At 44.9% G+C, this 18,445-nt stretch overlaps 1 protein-coding gene across 3 annotated transcripts in view; it reads left to right on the top strand.

Annotated features, from left to right (window-relative positions):
* Positions 1-18,445, top strand: part of heatr1 (HEAT repeat containing 1) — a 21,014-nt gene extending 2,569 nt beyond the window's left edge. For 2 of the 3 annotated variants that reach the window (XM_086064355.1, XM_086064353.1), the window contains exons 5-45: positions 31-132; positions 300-440; positions 698-909; positions 1,211-1,341; positions 1,438-1,510; positions 1,652-1,753; positions 2,637-2,754; positions 2,830-2,937; positions 3,023-3,121; positions 3,599-3,687; positions 3,808-4,019; positions 4,095-4,216; positions 4,560-4,757; positions 4,838-5,009; positions 5,095-5,243; positions 5,717-5,909; positions 6,017-6,189; positions 6,770-6,925; positions 7,014-7,253; positions 7,466-7,597; positions 7,835-7,938; positions 8,428-8,574; positions 8,641-8,762; positions 8,983-9,104; positions 9,191-9,319; positions 9,994-10,206; positions 10,308-10,437; positions 11,183-11,370; positions 11,654-11,718; positions 11,794-11,917; positions 12,051-12,191; positions 12,834-13,135; positions 13,274-13,424; positions 13,706-13,879; positions 13,949-14,083; positions 14,153-14,257; positions 14,752-14,914; positions 16,192-16,346; positions 17,071-17,229; positions 17,333-17,441; positions 18,135-18,445. In XM_086064355.1, the coding sequence (XP_085920481.1) occupies positions 31-132; positions 300-440; positions 698-909; positions 1,211-1,341; positions 1,438-1,510; positions 1,652-1,753; positions 2,637-2,754; positions 2,830-2,937; positions 3,023-3,121; positions 3,599-3,687; positions 3,808-4,019; positions 4,095-4,216; positions 4,560-4,757; positions 4,838-5,009; positions 5,095-5,243; positions 5,717-5,909; positions 6,017-6,189; positions 6,770-6,925; positions 7,014-7,253; positions 7,466-7,597; positions 7,835-7,938; positions 8,428-8,574; positions 8,641-8,762; positions 8,983-9,104; positions 9,191-9,319; positions 9,994-10,206; positions 10,308-10,437; positions 11,183-11,370; positions 11,654-11,718; positions 11,794-11,917; positions 12,051-12,191; positions 12,834-13,135; positions 13,274-13,424; positions 13,706-13,879; positions 13,949-14,083; positions 14,153-14,257; positions 14,752-14,914; positions 16,192-16,346; positions 17,071-17,229; positions 17,333-17,441; positions 18,135-18,223 (5,949 nt within the window). In that variant the 3' untranslated portion in view covers positions 18,224-18,445. The remainder of the gene's footprint in view (positions 1-30; positions 133-299; positions 441-697; positions 910-1,210; positions 1,342-1,437; positions 1,511-1,651; positions 1,754-2,636; positions 2,755-2,829; positions 2,938-3,022; positions 3,122-3,598; positions 3,688-3,807; positions 4,020-4,094; positions 4,217-4,559; positions 4,758-4,837; positions 5,010-5,094; positions 5,244-5,716; positions 5,910-6,016; positions 6,190-6,769; positions 6,926-7,013; positions 7,254-7,465; positions 7,598-7,834; positions 7,939-8,427; positions 8,575-8,640; positions 8,763-8,982; positions 9,105-9,190; positions 9,320-9,993; positions 10,207-10,307; positions 10,438-11,182; positions 11,371-11,653; positions 11,719-11,793; positions 11,918-12,050; positions 12,192-12,833; positions 13,136-13,273; positions 13,425-13,705; positions 13,880-13,948; positions 14,084-14,152; positions 14,258-14,751; positions 14,915-16,191; positions 16,347-17,070; positions 17,230-17,332; positions 17,442-18,134) is intronic. The other variant, XM_086064354.1, reaches the window with a different exon arrangement.

Raw genomic sequence — 18,445 nt, 5'->3', positions numbered from 1 at the left:
TGTTGGCTTTGTCCGTGTTTGGTTGTTCAGAAACCAGGCGTGCCGCTGGCCAAAGGGACTCTCGTCACCCACTGCTACTCTGACCTGAGCTTCATGGACTTCATCTGCAACATTGTCACAACATCCATTCAGGTAGCCACAGATGGAATATTTCCAGTACATTTGCATGGGTTAAGATGGAAATTTTGGGGAAAATTCAAAATTTTCAATGAGAATTAAGGGATATTTGTAATGGAAAGTTGGTATCATTTTCAGGCACATAAATAACAGTACATTTTATTGTGCTTGTTTTCTTTTAGGCTTTTTCCGGGCATACCCAAAGTTTCTCCCAGCTCCGAGTCGTCTTCTCTTTCTACGCCTCCACTATTGTGTCTGCACTGGACGCTGTTGACAAAGTGTCAGACACCATCATTTCCAAACTGCTGCCATACGTGCAGAAGGTACAGATTGATTAACATCAATTGCTTTTGTCATGTGTAATAAGGTTAAAAAAAATGTATGTGTTTTGACAGGAAAATACTTAAAAAAATAAATAATAATCTGAAGACAAACTTAACTTTTCAAAGGGGTCACATTTCACACAGTCAATGTGGTCAAATGCAGCCTATCAAAGATTGAAATCAATTGAATGCCACCATAAAGATGTTACCACCTCCGACAAGTGAGCATTATCACCTTATTTTGTCCTGTCTTTCAGGGTCTGAAGTCAGAAGTGGCCGACTACAAAGCAGCCACTTACATGATCGTGTGCCAGATGGCGGTAAAGGTGGTGATGGAGGCGAGCCTGGTCAGCACGCTGGCGCTGCGTGTCAGCAAGTCTGTGCTCAATGAGCCCGTGTTGGCCAAAGAGGGGCTGGGCTGCCTCATCGTGCTTCTGCAGAGCCAGAAGGAAGGCGCGGCCGGCTCCAGGTAGGATGACGCAACAACGTGAACTCGGGACCACTGACAATCATGACCTAACAGATTTAGACTCGAGATATTCCACGTCCGTAGCCTCATTGAAGAGAATTGTTAGTCCTCACGTGTACCCCCAAACCGAGCCGATTTCAAATCGAAAACGGTGTCTTGCCGCCATCTACTGGCAGTTGTGCATCAGTCAAGTTGTTTCTGAGCTTAAAATTCACTGTGGGTCACAATCAGACGCCCCCCCCCCCCCCCCCCCCAACCCATCCCTGTTGAAAGCGTAATTGATGAGTAAACTCCTGTTCAGATTCTGCAGCCACGTGTGTTCCATGCCTGCGCTGGCATCCACGCTTCAGCTCATGGCCGCCACCCACGACGTGAGCCCTCTGCTGCGCTACCTGCTGCCTCATCTGGTCCACGCCATCTTTGGCAGCTCGGGTGAGAACCGAACCCAAGCAAAAAAACAAAAAAAAAAAACAAACATAAAACGTTGCCAGTTTCAACATTCCAGCTGTCTTTTTGTGTTTTTGATAGAGGACATGCATGTGCTGGAGTCGCTCCTGCATTCTGTCCCCCTGACCAAAAGCCTGGATGAACACATGGCTCGGTAAACATCTTTTGACCCGTAACTGAATGAGGCACATAGTATGTTTTTTTGTCCTGAGGGTGGCCTGCCAGAAATTCAAAATGTGTACAAGATCAACCCTACATTCAATACAACGATGGCTGTATCTGTTTGCTGCTGCAGTTTGCTGCTAGATGATTACCTGAGTCAGACGGAGCTCACCGAGGACAACACCGACACCCTCAACCAGCGTCTGCAGCCGCTGGTGCGACTGTTTGAGTCCAAGTGAGTTCAACTGCCTGGCACGTCCAGTGACTTCACATTTATTTCTATTTGGTACTTTGGGTTCCCTCCACATCCCCAAAACATGCCTTTTAGGTTAATAGGAGGACTCGAAAGTGTCCTTTTCGTTGACACCCAAACATATTAACAAAAAAGACATTTTATTGAGAATATCTGTAGTTTTATGTACAGATAGCGGTGCGAAATAAATAATTAATCAAGTGGCTAAATGAACATTTAACATCACTTTTACCTGCACTGAAGACTCTTGATGGCTTTTGGGAGACGGGAGAGAAGGGAGTTTTCTCTTGAATTCAATTGTGTGTTTTTTCCTCGCATTAACAAGCCCCTCCTGGTCTGCTCAGCAACACCCGGGCAAGTTGTTGCAATGTCGACGTAGCATCCAGGCTCAAGTCGCACCTTTAAAATGAAAGTACGCCGTACAGTTTCAGCACACTTTGTTTGGCCCTGCGGTGGCTTATTTAAGCATTTACACTCAATTTGATTGCGCAACGGTAAACATTAGCCAGTGAGATGAAAACTGCCTTATTTTGAAAGTTTTTACTTTTGACAGGATGTGTAACGCCAATGCTGCCCGAGTGTTGCCGAGCAGACGAGGAGGGTTATTGCCTTGAGCTGTTAATAAAAGTTTGCATTGTGAAATACGCTTTGCTGGCCACTGAAGACCTTTGACACAACCTATGGAATGCTTACAATGAACGTGCATCAATTTGGGGAAATTAATAGTCAATTCACGCATGTTTTTGAACAAACCCCCCTATGGGTAGATAATCTGGGACAAAAATAGATGAGAGTGGTTGGCTGGATGTAGATAAGGCATAAAGCCAAAAATGGAAGGCTTAAGTTTGCTTTTGGTCCGCCTCAGATACTTCGGGGCGCTGGACGGCGTCCTGTCCGGTCACGTGACAGACGTCAACAACTTGGAGCAGAAACGCCTCTTCCACCAGTTCCTCTCTCTGTCCATGAGCAGTGGAAAATTCCAGGTGCGATGACTAAAGTGGCGACTAAATGAAAATTGTTGACTAAAATGTCGTCTTGATGTTGTCCCACGGGATCAGATTATGGGCGACTCGGACACGTCGCTGCTGCTCAGCCTGAAGCACCCGCAGCCGTCGCTACGAGTCTCGGCTCTGGAGCACCTGAGGAGCCTCGTGGCATCCGGGCAGGTGTGTCTGGAGACTTTGCAGGTTCTTGACGTGCTCTTTCGTTGCCTGGCTTCGTTTTGACTTTTTTTTTTTTTTCTTGCCGCAGCTTCAGAGTTTGGACCAGGACTTCCTGAAAGATGCCATCATGGAGCGCTTGAAGGATGACGTGCTGGAGGTCGTCAGTGCGGCTCTTCAGACCTTGGAGGTGGATGAGATTTCAGATAGTTTCATTACCAACATAAAACGATAACTGATATTTTGACAAACTGGCATAGAAACTCAAGAAAAAATTATTATTATTATTTTTAATACAGCGCACCATTATGCTGTATGTCCGGTCATTGAAGGACTGTAATTAATTGACTCTTCAATGAGCTGGTCCCATCTTTATTTAATTTGATTTTTTTTTTTTTATACTCAGAAGAATTGTCTTTTAATGTCTTTAAACTGTGTCTATTGAAGGCTTTATGGGCTTGTTTGTTTTTTCCCCCCCATGACCGGAGGAGCATTTTCACTCTCGTAATCGATCAAATGGTTTTTGTTGTGCTTCCTGGCCGTTTGACATCCCGTCATAGAGGAAGAGGAAGAAGCTAGGCCTGATCAATCAATTATCAAAGGATTTTTGTCAAATACATTTTTTTTGTGTGAGGGAATTAAACAATAATGTGTTGTTATTTTCCAGATGCTGTTTGACGTTTTGGATGCCGAGGACATCGTGTCCAATTTGCTGTGTCTGCTGCAAAGAATCGATCAACCCGAGGCCGATAGCTGGTCAGAACGTGCTCCTTTTTATTTCTCCAACTTTGATTTCTGTGTAAAAATAACAGAAATCAAACAGCTTCTTGCTCTGTATCCATGGCGATTATTGTTGTTTTTTTTCATTACCATCAGGCTGCCAGTTTTAACAGAAACGGTGCGTTTATTGAATGATTCCCGTCTGGGAAAAGGGAACGCCAAGCAGCTGGAGAAGATCAGCTGGGGGCTGCTGCCCTTCCTGGTGATCACTTCCACTCATCCAGACTCCGCCCAGATCCGCCTCGCGCACTGCGTGGGCCGCTGCGCCGTCCTCGCCAGGCATCCGCTCACCATGACTTGGGCGGAAGGTAGCAACGAGAACCTCCAACGTTTTTTTCCTGAACCGCACTCTGAGCCTAAAAGTGTTTCGTCTGTCCACACAGAACTGGACGGAGTGATGAAGCAGAGCTCGAATGCTATCAAGGTCGGTTTGGCCAACCAGCGTCTGGTCTCCACGCTGGAGAAGAACCTGGCCAACATGGAGCACTTGAGCAAACGGAATGCTGTGAGTTGTTCACGTTTCTTCATAAGGTGTCAAAATCAATTAACTACTAGATCATCAAATTAATTGACAACTATTTTGGTACGATGAATCTTTTGAGCCATAGAATTGTCCAAATTGTTTGCATTTCAGCCTCTCCACAATAAAGGTTCTCTAACTTTAGCGCTCTGATATTTTGTGCTTAGTCCAAATAAAACATGAGTAAATATCAGTTTTTACTTTGGGAAACAATGATCCAAATTTTTGCCCTAAAAAAAATAAAATAATTTTTTTTTACTTGTTACGGGCCAAACCGGTCTCTAACTTATAATCGCAAGACTGACTTTCTTCCTGTTTCGCTCGTCAGCTGGAGAAGTTTGGTTTGCTGGGGGAGCAGCAGCGCGGCTGTGGTGTCAGAGGTTCCACGTTCTTCATGCTGACCATCCAGACCCTTCTGCTGGGCTTGGAGCAACTCGGCGAAACCGAGCACCTGCTCACTGCCCAGCGGATTTTCGCCGTTCTGGAGGCGCCGCTGCTTGAAGTCATCAAGGCCGATGACGCCCAGGTCAGCCTCGGTCCGATCACGGCCAAATGGATTGAATGTCTTGCAGCTGCAGTATGTGACGTTCTCTCTGGTTCTTACAGGAAGTCTCGCCTTCTGTAGCCCCTGCGTCCTTCAGTGAGGCGCTCTCCTCGTACCTGAGCAAATGCGAGCGGCAGCCTAGCAAGCGGCACGAGCGAGAGTATGGCCAGGTGTTAAGTTGGCTCCTCCGAGACTTCGTCGCTTCTCTCAGGTGTCGCGACAACGCTTTTAAAGGTGATCAAAGCTTTCATTGACATTTAGTTTTTCCTGCAACTGCATCCTGACCTGCTCGCGTGCCCTTTGTCTTTGTCTTTGCCAGCCGCTGTGTGGTGGAACCCGGAGAAGCTGGACACCAACACCTGCTGCTACCTGGGGCTCGTCACCCGCCTCTATGCCGTCGTCATCAGCGGTGCCGGTGAGGGGCCGACGGCCGGCAGTTTTCGAGAGCTCATGAAGCTCCTTGTCAAGGTTTGATTTCTCACAATTTACATCATTAAGCCCTTTAAACCACCATTTTGTCGGCCATTTGTTACCGGGCCACACAAAGATACTGAAACAAAAAATAGGGCTACCTACCCAATATTTTTATTGTACTGATTGATTAATCGAGTAATTGGATAAAAACAATTTTATTATTAAACAACAATAATAATAATAATAATGTGAAATAAACATGTAAGGTGTATTTTTTTAAATTTTTATTTTTTTAATTTTTTTTCTACACTGTTGTATCTGTGAATATGTGTGGATTTAGAAGGCGGGGCCTGACATGGTGAGTGATGTGTGCGCCAGCAAATGAGTGAATTTGTCTTTTTTTCTTTTTCTTTTTTGCCATGGTAGACATGCTTGTGTGGGACGTTAGTTGGCTCTGCTTTTTGACATTTCACGTTATCTTTTTGAAATGTAAAATAAAGCTAAATCTTGGACCCCCCCCCCTGCAGGTTCACCTGAGCGATGCGGCCATGCTCTTCAAGTTCCTGTGCATGCTGTGGGGATACAGCGGCAACCACGGGGACCAGCTGGGTGTCCCGGTTGGCGTCATCCTGCAGACTCAGGCACTCTACATGGGCGGCGCGTTGCTAAGCACCCAGCCTGCCACGGTCCTAGCAGAGCTCGCTGGAGCCAACTCGCCTGGTAAATAAATTAACACAGTGAATACTACTCAAATAATTGTCAGGTCAAAAGATGTGGACATTGTACAAATTTGTGTTGTTGTTTTTTTTTGCACGTTTGTATTTTAGTGGTCCCAGCCTTGCTGTGTTGTCTAACCTCTCCCATCCGGGAGGTCCGAAGGGCGTCAATCAGCGCTCTGCACAGCCTATCAAGCGTCGACGCCTCTCCCTTCCAGCCAATCGTAGCAAAGCTTCTGAATACCTCAGAGGAAATTGTTGCTGACCCGTCGTACTTGAGCACGGTGGGGAACTCGCATTCTTCATGCAGCAACATATCGCACTTGGTATACGGACTAAAGATGTAGTCAGCAATATCACGATGCCGCAATATTGTCGTCACGATATTAAAAGCAGCACATCCGTTAAAAGGCGAGGTTGTATTACTGATGGTTAGTTTATTAGTGCGGTTTAATTTTAATTAAGAATGTTTTGGCCACTGCAGCTGTTATCACTCCCCTAAAGCAAATATTTTTAACATTTAACATTTCCGTCCAAAAACTTGCAGAGAAAAGCACAACAGCACAATATTGTACCATAATGTATGATGTGGCGGTGGCACGCACTTAAATATTAACTTGCATGCAAAATACAGCTTTTATGGACATCAGTCAGCCATTGTTCGTATCTGCGAATGTTCGTAACTAGTGGACTAACTGTATTGTGCTTTTTATTTTTCTAATAGAATTTTTTTAAATTCAAAATATCGGGAGTTTTTATATGGACATTTCCAAATGTATTTGCTATTTAGAATTTTTAGAAATCGTCATTTTGCCCTTGCGGGGAGAAATAATTCTGCCATTTAACGTGGCTGTCAACCTGCAGGCTCTTGGTGTTTTCCACGACGTGTGCGAGTCTGCTAAAGGGAAGTCGCCGCTGCACGCGTCAATAAATCAGCTCCTGCTCAACGTCCAATCACCTTGCTGCCCGTCCTATACCGCCGCTTGCCTGCTGAGGGCGCTGAGCCACGTCAACGGGCAGGTAAGCGCGGCTACCATCTGATTCTAACCCACCTTTCGAGAGAACCCTCGCCTTGACGGCCACTCACAGTTTAGTGCGCTCTCCACAGGCCATCCTGTCGGCTGTGCTGCCCGTGCTGGATCGGCTGCTCTTCAATGACCCCGACAGGTCCGCCATGCTGCCGGACGAGGCTCGGCTGCTGCAGCTCGTCCTGGGCAAGTACAACGAGGCGGCGGCCCCTCTTCTGGCTGCCGACCGCAACTGCTTGGACTTGTTGGTCAGAGCCATGAAGACCTCCACTACGGCGCTGTTGGGCACCCCCAGCTGCCAGGTCATCGCCTTGGAACAGGTCAGAAAAGCTCTGATTTGGAAAAATAAGTCCATAGCATTGTCCAAGATAGGCAGCATGGTGGCCTAGATGCTAGCACACATCTGAGGTATAAAATTTGGGGTTGCAGTTTATTTGCCACCCTAATGAGGATCATTTCAGTAAATATTGGATGGATCGGGCTTAGAAAGGATCGTTGAAGTGTTAGAAACCTTGCTGTCCTTATCCCACAGATCACAAAGCCGTTCTTCGCCGCCCTGGGAGATGAGAAAGTCCAGCAGAAGCTGCTGGCGGTCATGTTCGACCTGCTGGTGGACGGCAGGAGTCCCGTCCTTGCCGACGCTGTTGGCAGCGCCTTCAAAGCGGTGAGCGCTTGCTTGTCGTTTTGTCTTTCAAATGTAAAAGTCTCAGCTCGTGTTCTCAACCCAAAATCCAGTCGTTGCACTTGGCATAGAACATTCATGCATAGGTTACCGTACTAAGTAGTTATAGCTTGTGCGTGCCTGTTTAAAAAGAGGGGAATTCCATCCAAGCATTTACAAATCAAATCTAGTAATCATGATGATCAATCACCTTTTATTATTCTCCTTGTATTTTTTTAGATTGCAGTGGATGCTCAGTTGGTGGCTAACGAGCTAGCGCCACCGGAAAAAGTCATGGTCGCCGTTACGGTTCAGCAAACCCGCAGGAGCAGAATGATGCTCAGGTGCACTTTGTCTTTTTATACGAGTGGAAGCACTTGAGAAAAGTGCTGTTGGTGGCAGGAGACTCGATTCACTTCACAACAAGCAACAGTTTGGCAAATGGTGAACAATTTGTCCAAAAAGAAGTGTCAAGCTTTTTTTTTGCCACTTACTATTAAACTTAACATAAAGCAAAGAGAATAATTTGTGTATTCCAAATAACCACGACTTTGCTTTGACATCCGCTGGCTTAATGCTAACACATAATGGGAAACCCCATATATGGGTTAGCAAAACTGTAATAACTCATAAGTTGCCTCATTCTTTACATCCTTTTCAGTTGTTACTATATGTTTTTATGAAGTAAAATATTACGTAGTGCTATTTTTCTGATTAGAAAACACATTACAAAAAGGTTTTTGCGGTTTTCCAGGGCATCTGGAACAATTTGAATAGCGTTTCCACTACATTCTCCTTGGCTGAGGTAACGAAAGCTGTCATTCCCTCCTCAGGAAACCTGACGAGAGCAGTGAGGGACCTCCAGAAGGGGGCGCTGTTTCCTGGCACAGAGTCACTCTGATCCTGGAGCTACTGCAGCACAAAAAGAAGCTGAAGCGAGCCCAGATGTTGGTGCCGGTTCTGTTCTCGCTGCTGGCCAGGTAACACCGAAAGACACAAAACAGGAAGTGCCTCGGTGATGCTACTTGATCCCGTTTGTTCCTCAGGAGCCTCGAGGCGGCGTCCGCGGAGGAGCAGTCCAACATGGAGTACACCAAGCAGCTTCTGCTCAGCTGCCTGCTCAACGTCTGCAACAAAGTGGCGCCAGACGGGCAACCTACTGGGCCAGGTGGGTCTGATGGCAAAGGCAGTTCTGTATGTTATGTTGAGTTTGACACTCAACTTTAACTGGGAGTGAAATTAAACGGCTTGAAGACATTTTTTGTTTTTCCTCCTTATTGTGAAGCAAGTTGACCTCCCTGTTTACCAAATTTTGCTTGCAAGGCAAAGAAACATCGCGAGCTTGGGCTTGTATTTTGAAAAACCAATTTTCTCCTTTGTCCATCCAGATGTCTTAGATGAAGACAAGTTCAGCGTGGAGCTGGTGGTCCAGTGCATCCGAGCGACAGACGTGCCGCAGACTCACCATCACGCTCTGCTGCTGCTGGGCGCCGTCGCCAATATCTTCCCTGTCAGTAGTTTGGACTTTTTGGATTTTGCACCGTCTCGCATCTGAGCAAAATTGACCCACAATGACATTTTTTGTTGGGCTTCCAGGAGAAAGTTCTGCACAACATCATGCCCATCTTCACTTTCATGGGGGCCAACATCATGCGTCTGGATGACTCCTACAGCTTCAGAGTCATCGACAAGACGGTGCAGATGGTCATCCCGGCTCTGATCCAGGTCGGGCTCATCGTAATTGGGTTTTGCCCAACGGGATCCAAATGCAAAATGAAGCGATGACTGCGTGGCTATGACGCTAATATTTTTCGCTCTTGTGGCACCTTAAACTCAAAAACAACAAGACTGAGAGAGGTCCTTTTTTTTTTTTGTGTTATTTTCTATTTGTAACTTTTCACACTTTTACAGATGGGTACAGTTCACACATGCAGAAATATGAAACATCATCATTAATCCCTCCGTTTGAAATTTTCACATCTAAAGAAAGGAAAAAATATATATATAGAAATTAGAACAATATAAATGTAAGCATCATGAACATCATTGGCAAATTAGAGAAGTCCTGTGATAACCAATTTATTTTTATTTTTTGCTTGCTAAAGTGCCTCGTGTAAATATTTATCTTTTCTACTCCAATCCTGAGGTAGACATCCAAAATAAACCGTTTTCATTCCAAATCGAAAGAAACATTTAAAAATGTCTTGTAGCGCCCCATGAACTTCCATCCAGTACTCTCTGAGTGGGCAGTCCCATAGTATATGAAAATGACTTGCACGTTGAGCTCCACACTTTCTCCAAGATGTCGAGAGAGATCCATCGTAACGTGTGAGGACTCTGATTCTGATGTTTGTGCTGCTTGTGGTTAATCCAATGTCTCCTTGCGTTCGCCCCTGCAGGCCAGCGGCCAGTCGGACGGCAGCATGGACGCGGTGGTGCTGAGGATCGTGCACGTCTTTGCCGACGCGCTGCCTCACGTGCCAGAACACCGCCGGCTGCCCATCCTGGCTCAGCTGGTCAACACGCTGGGCCCGGCCCGCTTCCTCTGGGTCTTAATGCTCCTCCTGTTCAAGGTTCACACCATGCAAGCGTCCAGCTCAGAAAGCGACAAGGCAAGGATTTATTTATTTATTTTTGTCTAGTGAGGTTTTGTTCAGTCTTGCCTTGTGAAACAATGTGTAATGAGGATGTTCTGGTGTCGTTGCTTCTTTAGGAAGCGACTCTGGAGCGAGACATGGACTTCTGGATCTCTGTGTGTTGCCAGTTCGAGGTGGCTGAGCAGCTCACTTCGCTCATCAACATCCTGAACTTCCTCATTAAGCTGCCTGACGATAAAGAGGACGGTGAGTAAATGATGAGAATGTTTCATGATAATTCGTGTGGTGGAAGGTCCAATTTATTAACTCATTCAGTGGCAGCCATTTTCACTGAAGCAACCCCTTTCGTTCCCGGCTGTTTTACTGGATTTGGACTGATTTTGCAAGGCCCACAGAATATTGTGTTCTATTGCTATAAAAACATGGAACCTACCAAGAGAAAGATTAGAGTCTCTTCTTTCATTAGGAAAAAAGTATATTTCTATCTGTTTCTGTTTTGCAGCAATTAGCATTAGAGTGTAGCTAAGTTTCAGCATTATTCACAAATCTGAGCTTGTTGCAACATGGCTGATCTCTTATACTCTGCTGCCACCTGCTGGCTGTTTTTTGTAATAAGTACTATTGCTTCAAGCGTCCTCATCAGATCAGAGGCTGCATCAAAGCCTTCTGTATGCTCTAGCATAAATAAATAAAAAAACTGTATAAATAAGTTTTGGGGACCGTGGCAATATTTAAAATATACGTTTTGGGGAGCAAATGAGTTCACCTATTGCCATTAATAACACAACATTATAGGGTTTTTTTTTTAGTTAAAATTCCATACTCAGTAAATTTATGAATAATTTAGCCAATCTCATCATAATTGCATTATATAAAATTTCTGTGACATTTTTATTTGAAGTGCTGTTAGATAATTTTTTTCCCGTGCAAAATTTTCGCCCTGGCACATTGTTGCTGCTCTTCTTGTCTGTAACTAATTTTCCGTCTTCAGTAGGACCAGCGGCGAAGCCCGCCGCCGGCCGACAAGGAGCCAGGAAGAAGAAAGCGAAAGAAGAGGAGAAGGTGGAGGAGCTGATCTTCAGCGTGGAGGCCCACAGTGGCAAGCAGTTGAGACACTTCAAGTTCCTCTCCGTCTCCTTTATGGCTCAGCTGCTCGGCTCAGCCAGCTTCATCGGGAAGGTGAGTGGGATCGAGAAAAGGACGAAACACATCATTTCACACAATTTTCACTCTTTTCACAATTTGTCTATTTGTATTATTTCTATGAAAGTTTTTTTTTTTTCTTTTTTCTTTTTCTTTTTTTCTAAGAGCTCAGTATTGTTCATTCGGAAATGTCATCATCATTGCTCTTTTATTTATTTATTTATTTTTATATATATATATATATATATTTTTTTTTTTGAAAGTTAATGCTGGCACTTGGTCATCATACTTTGTTGTTGAATGTGTTTTTTTGTTCCAGGTCGCGGACACTCAGGACATCGTCGATGGCATCCGCGCGCACTCTCTCCAGGCGCTGCAGCAGCAGTGAGTTTGGTTCACATCAATTCAAAGGAAAATCTCACAACGGTCGGTTGCTCCAAAATGATCCTTTTTGTCCAGGCTGCTGGAGGACAACCTGTGCTACATTCAATGTGTCGCTCGCTGTGTGGAGGAGAACAACGACAAGCCCATCGCCAAGTTTTGGAGAGTTCTTCTAAATAAATCCTACGACGTTTTGGATAAGGTGAATGCTTTAATGTGAAATGTGAACCTTTTTAAACGAAATGTTTTTCAACTCTTGTCTTTTTCTTTGTAAATTGATGTACGTGCATTGGGTTGAGTAAGCAACGCGTTTGTTCCCTTTCATCCCCCCCAAGTTGAACGCTTTGTTGCCCACGGACACGTTCATCACGGTGATGAGGGGGCTGATGGGAAACCAGCTGGCGTCAGTGAGGCGGAAAGCCATGGAGCTGCTCAACAACAAGCTGCAGCACAAGACGCAGTGGGCAGAGCAACAGGTATCGTAGAAAAAGACAAAGACAATCGAAATAAATAGAAAAGTAAACGTGCCGTGTCCAAATGTCTCCCCACTTGTGTTCATTTCATCAACGAAAACGAAACAAAAATAATTTCGTCAGCGCACATTTTCACTGGACTACAGCTCGATTAGACTAGACTAAAACCCTCAATAATAAACAACAACTGGGACTAAATCCGTATGCATTTTGTCGACGACTGAAGACGAAAATTTCCGTCACTTAATCAAAACTGCACTAAGATCTATGAACATTTTAGTTCACGAACACAAACGAGACGAAAATGACGTGATTTTGTCAAATCTTGTCTGCAAATCTGTCACCGTGACACAAATCTTACAAATCTGCAGCTCACGAGTGCAACATGCTGACAAAAAAATATATACAGGGATAAAATGATTGTACTGACTAAAACTCAAATGTTGACAGTTTTTGTTGACTAAACTAGATAAATCAAATTATGTTTTCTTAGACTAAAACAAAGACTAAAATGCTGGATTAATAGTCGACTAAAAAAATGGTTGATGTTGACTAACTTTGATAAAAAACTAACAAGCGTGATTGAAACTGAGACTAAAAAAAAAAAAAATAGCGGATACAATTAACGCTACTCCCCCACCGCAGGTCAGCGTCCTGTTAGAGCTCATCGGGGACCTCCTGGCCATCGTGGGCATGCCGCAGGGGAAGGCGGCGAAGGAAGCGGCGTCTGAACAGGCCGTCAACCGGCAGACGGCGCTCTACAGCCTCAAGCTGCTCTGCCGCCTCTTCGGCTCGGCCCACCAGGAGGACTTCGTCCCCGTCCTGCTGCGCGGGGTGGAGATCGCCACGTCGCCGGATGAAGAGAAGAACGTGATGGCCAGCGCTCTGCTGTGCGTCGCCGAGGTGGTCAGCGCCCTGAAAGCTCTCGCCATCCCGCAGCTGCCAAGGTTTGCGCCGCGCGCGCCAAATGCACTTTCTCTCGGACCACAGCCAGTCCCGTCCGGTGTTGCCAAGTCATTTTCAAGGGCTGTTATCGTAGCAACAACATGCTACGTCGGCATCAGTGCTTGTTGGCCTCCTTGCAGGTTGATGCCCGCCGTGCTGCACGTGCTCACCGACAGGAAGGATCTGCTGACCAATGAGATTTATTTGCTGAGTGCCGTCACCGCCCTGCAGCGCGTCTCCGAGACGCTGGCACACTTCATCAGCCCCTACTTGCAGGACATCACCTTGCAGGTTTGTCAAATCAGTTTCCGAGCCATTATTGAGACAAAAAACACTTTTTGTTACCGATATCAGTGTGAGTATTTAGTCTTCAGTACTCACTAGCACCCGATGCATTGAACTGAGCTCAATCCTGACACCTGGTTTTGGTACTTGCCCATCTCTATATTCTATGACGTGTCATCAATAAATTATAATCTTCGAACCAGTGCCGTAAAAAAAAATCTAAACTGATGTCACAGTTAAAACGATTTATTTGACAGCTGACATGAAACTTTCTAAATCTCTTCCAGGTGTGTTGGCTGACGCGTCTACTGGAGGGTTCTCCGTCTTCTTCCTCGTCCACAGCCAATCAGCTGTGTGTGCGTCTGGCCTCGCTCAGGAGCTCCCTGGCCACCAAGCTGCCCCCCAGGGTCCTCCTGCCCGTCTTGACCAAGTGCTACAGCGTCCTGGTGGTAGACAAGAAGGTGCGTGAAAACACACGCAAATGAATGAGGAGGTGCCAACAGTCTCTGACCACAGCGCTTCCCCCTCAGGACCAGTTGGGGGCGCTGATGAGCATCCTCAAAGAACACATGGGCCACATGGAGCGAGAGCAGCTCAACTTCCACCAATCAGAGCTCACTGGCTTCTTCCTGGCCGCCCTGGACTTCAGAGCCCAATTCTGCCAGGTGTGTTTGGTGATCTCGTCCGTCCGTCCGTCTTTCTGTGGGGCTTTCTTGACGTTCTACTCGGTACAGGCCGACCTGGAGAGGGCGGCTCAGATCGAGGGCGGCGTGATCGACTGTTTGCTGGTCATGGTGATGAAACTGTCCGAAGTCACCTTCAGGCCGCTCTTCTTCAAGGTGACGCGAGCGCCGTTAATATTTTGGATCTTTGAAGAACTTGGACTTGTTATTGTGTTGGTTGATCTAGCACAAGTGAGGCTAAAGTACGGGCCACGCGTGACCCGTACTGTTCTTTCAACAGACCCACCAAGCATTTCATTCATACTTGGTATCTTAAAATTTAATTTCATTGATTGATTGAAAAACTATTTATTAGTAAAGTTAGCATTTTTAATTAAATCATGTTAATGGTTAATTTTGATTGCATTATAAATAAATAAAAATTTAAACAATGACGAGGTAATCTTGAAACAAACTACAATATTTTACATGCACTTTTTTGCTACCTCATCTAAAAAGGAGCTCACAGTTTTAAATGTGTTTAATTTAATAATTGCTTATTTATTTATAATCCAGTAATCTCTCATCCCTCATACTTATTTAGCAACTAGATTTTTTTTTTCCCAACTCTGGCGAGATGAAGTAAAGAGTTGCTGTATTTCTTATCGCAGCTGTTCGACTGGAGCAAATCGGGCGCGAAGGAGCGCCTGCTGACATTCTTCCGTCTGTCCGACTGCATCGCCGAGCGCCTCAAAGGTCTGTTCGTCCTCTTCGCAGGAAACCTGGTCAAGCCCTTCGCGGACCTCCTTCAGCAGACCAACATCTCCAAGACGGGTGAAGCTTGCTTCTATTTTTATTAATTATGTAGTGAAATTTTTAACACAGATGCTGCGCCGCAGTTCACTCGGGTTCAGCGGGCTGAATGGCTAATTTTGTGTAATATGATTAACAATTAACTCTAAAAGTATCAATAACAAATGTAACTTTTTTTTAATACAGTGGTACCTCGGAGTTTGAACATACTTCGTTCCTGTGTAGTGTTCAAATTCCGAATTGTTCAACCTCCGGAAATTTTTTTCCCATAGGAAATAATGTAAATGCAATTGATCCGTTCCCAAGCTCCAAAAACAGAAAATTCCTAAAATTCCTATTTTAATTTCTATTCATGTTTTTCACATGTACAGTATGTAAACAATAAAAATACCTTACCTTTTTTTGTTGTGGTGTGATGGCACCAGTGGATGATAAATGCTATGTTAATGCTAGCTTTAGTTCATTGCTGAGTTTGTGTATTTTGCATTGGGCATATTGTTAGACTACTAAGCGGTCCTTGCGTCAACGTCAGGCACGTTGTTGAACAGCTAAGGGGGGTCCTTATGCCAGTATTTACAGAAGTAGTCACGGTAGTTACAACGGCGCGATAATCTCCTTCCTAATTCCACTGTGGTTCGTAGCACTCTGTTGTCTTTCTTTGGGCCCACGGCGAAGAAAATTGTCGTGGGAAAATCCAAATGCACTCGCGAATATGGAGCACCTCCGGGAGTATTCACGATCTGACTGGAAATGAGCAGTGCATCGTCTCAACTACCGCAACGTGAGCATTCGGCTTCACTCGGCTTCACTCGGCTTCACTCGGCTTCACTCGGCTTCACTCGGCTTCACTCGGCTTCACTCGGCTTCACTCGGCTTCACTCGGCTACCCGTCTTCAAGGTACGTTCGGCTTAGCTTGCTTTGCTTTGCTTCCAACTCCGAAAATGAGTTCAAACTCAGAGGCATTTTTTAATCCGATTTTTGGGTTGAAGTCCGATTTGTACGAGTTATGAGACGTTCAAACTCCGAGGTTCCACTGTATAAAAAAAAAAAAAAAAGTAACATACTCTTGTAACTTTTTACTTCAATTAAAAAAAATAAGTTTTTTTTCTTGTAACCTTTTGATACCGGCCATATTTAATATTGTCATTAGAATATGTTGCAGTTCCAAAAAAAACTTAAATACCTTGGGCATGTATTTAAATAAATGTTTTATTGATTTATTTGATTTGGTCCTCGTAACGCCGCACGTTTCCTCCACTAACTGATAAACTCACCAGACTTTGTCTCTGTTGTTCAGACGAGCCGCTGTTCGATTCGGAGCGCGGTGCCGAGAAGAGCAACCTGCTGCTCTGCTACGTGCTGGACTGCCTGCACAAAACCTTCTTGTACGACACGCAGCGCTTCCTCAGCAAGGAGCGAGCCGAAGCCCTCCTCGTGCCCCTCGTCGACCAGGTGTTTACTTAAGGAGATATAAATTCATAATTTTTTTTTAAAAAAGAGTTTATAAATAGGGGCGGCACGGTGGCTGACTGGTTAGCACGTCCGCCTCCCAGTGCAAAGGTTGTGAGATCAAGTCCGGGCTTCGGCCTTCCTGGGTGGAGTTTGCATGTTCTCCCCGTGCCTGCGTGGCTTTTCTCCGGGTACTCCGGTTTCCTCCCACATTCCAAAAACATGCATGGCAGGTGAATTGGACACTCCAAATTGTCCATAGGTGCGATTGTGAGTATGGTTGTTCGTCTCTGTGTGCCCTGCGATTGGCTGGCAACCAGTTCAGGGTGTACCCCGCCTACTGCCCGAAGACAGCTGGGATAGGCTCCAGCAACCCCCGCGACCCTTGTGAGGACAAGCGGTACAGAAAATGGATGGATGGATGGAGTTTATAAATATGTCATAATTATTGATTATTTATAATTTACCAATGCAATAAAAAAATGTCATGTATATGTACAATTATTTAACTTTTTTCCCCCTAAATAATTCAATTAGCAGTAGACCAATATTGTTGTATTTAATGCCAATACAGATTAGCTAAATTAAAAACTAAGCAAGCAAATCGATCCCTAAAGTTTTCTACTGTAAATAACGTTTTCCAAAATGTCAACATAATTTCTTAATTTATATCATTCAGACAATTTTTTTTATTATTATTATTGTTGTGTGTGTGTGTGCGTGTCAGCTGGAGAACAGACTTGGTGGTGAAGCGGAGTACCAGCAGAGGGTGACCAAACATCTCCTCCCGTGCGTGGGTCAGTTTGCCGTGTCTCTGGCGGACGACGCCCAGTGGAAAACTCTCAACTACAACATCCTGCTGAAGAGCAGACACGCCGACGCCAAGGTGACCGCGCCGAGCGGGGCTCCTTTTTTGCCGCGGCCGCGCTCGAGGCTCTAAACGGGAAGTTGACTCCACGTTCCTCCTCCTCCTCCTCCTCTTCCCTCAGGTGCGCTTCTCCTCGCTGCTGATGCTGATGGAGCTGGCGGCCAAACTGAAGGAGAACTACATGATGCTGCTTCCGGAGACGATACCCTTCCTGGCTGAACTCATGGAAGGTCAGTAGTTCTCGAAATGGCATATAAAATGTGCAAAAAGCTCAAATCTACAAATTTTTGTCGAAGCCGTTTGTAAGACCACAAGATTGTGCAAAGCAATTGAACTTATTCAACTTATTTTACTGGATTTGGACTGATTTTTGCAAGGTCCACAGAATATTGTGTTCTATTGCTATAAAAACATGGAATCTACCAAAAGAAATAATAGAGTCTCTTCTTTCATCAGGAAAAAGGGTTAGAATATTAGTATGAATATAATATTTTTATCTGTTTCCATTTTGCAGCAATTAGCATTAGAATATAGCCACGTTTCATCATTATTCACAAACCTGTTGAAAACACTGTCAGAAAGAGCTTTTTTGCAACATGGCCCTGGCTGATCTCTTATACTCTGCTGCCACCTGCTGGCCTTTTTTTGTTGTTGTAATAATTACCATTTCTCTAAGCCACCTCTTAATGTCAGAAGCTGCATCAAAGCCTTCTTGTATGCTCTTGCATATTTAAAAACTTAAAAAAATAAATTGTCAATAAATTGCAAATTGTCAAGTAGGCTACATGTGAGAGAAAGAAGCAAAAACAAACGTGCCATTCACTTTATAGTCCATCCTGAAATGTGTTTTAAATGAGCTGCAACTTTTTGCGAGACGAGCGCGCGTGTGTGTGCGTGTGTGAACTCATTCCGTTGTGTTCCAGACGAGTGTGAGGAGGTGGAGCATCAGGTTCAGAAGGTCATTCAGGAGATGGAGGACATCTTGGGAGAACCGCTGCAGAGCTACTTCTAACCCGCACGCAGTTAGAAACATCACGCCTCATTTTTTGCCACGACGTGCCGTTGTGGCAGAATCGTAACGTGACATATTTGCAAACGTACAATGACGAGTGCTTTTAAGTATCTCTATTCTATTTTCATATATTCTTATTGAACATTTTGCAAGTTCCCACCCTGTCATCATGAGGTAACCATCTGCATGATTTAACAATAAATAAATACTTCTTTTTTTTTT

This window comes from Leptonotus elevatus, chromosome 20, assembly GCF_054856555.1.
Source record: "Leptonotus elevatus isolate MCC_2025b chromosome 20, RoL_Lele_1.0, whole genome shotgun sequence".
In the NCBI taxonomy this organism is placed as follows: Eukaryota; Metazoa; Chordata; class Actinopteri; order Syngnathiformes; family Syngnathidae; genus Leptonotus; species Leptonotus elevatus.
The sequence above is the reverse complement of the archived record's forward strand: the minus strand, read 5'-3'. Positions and strand labels throughout refer to the sequence as shown.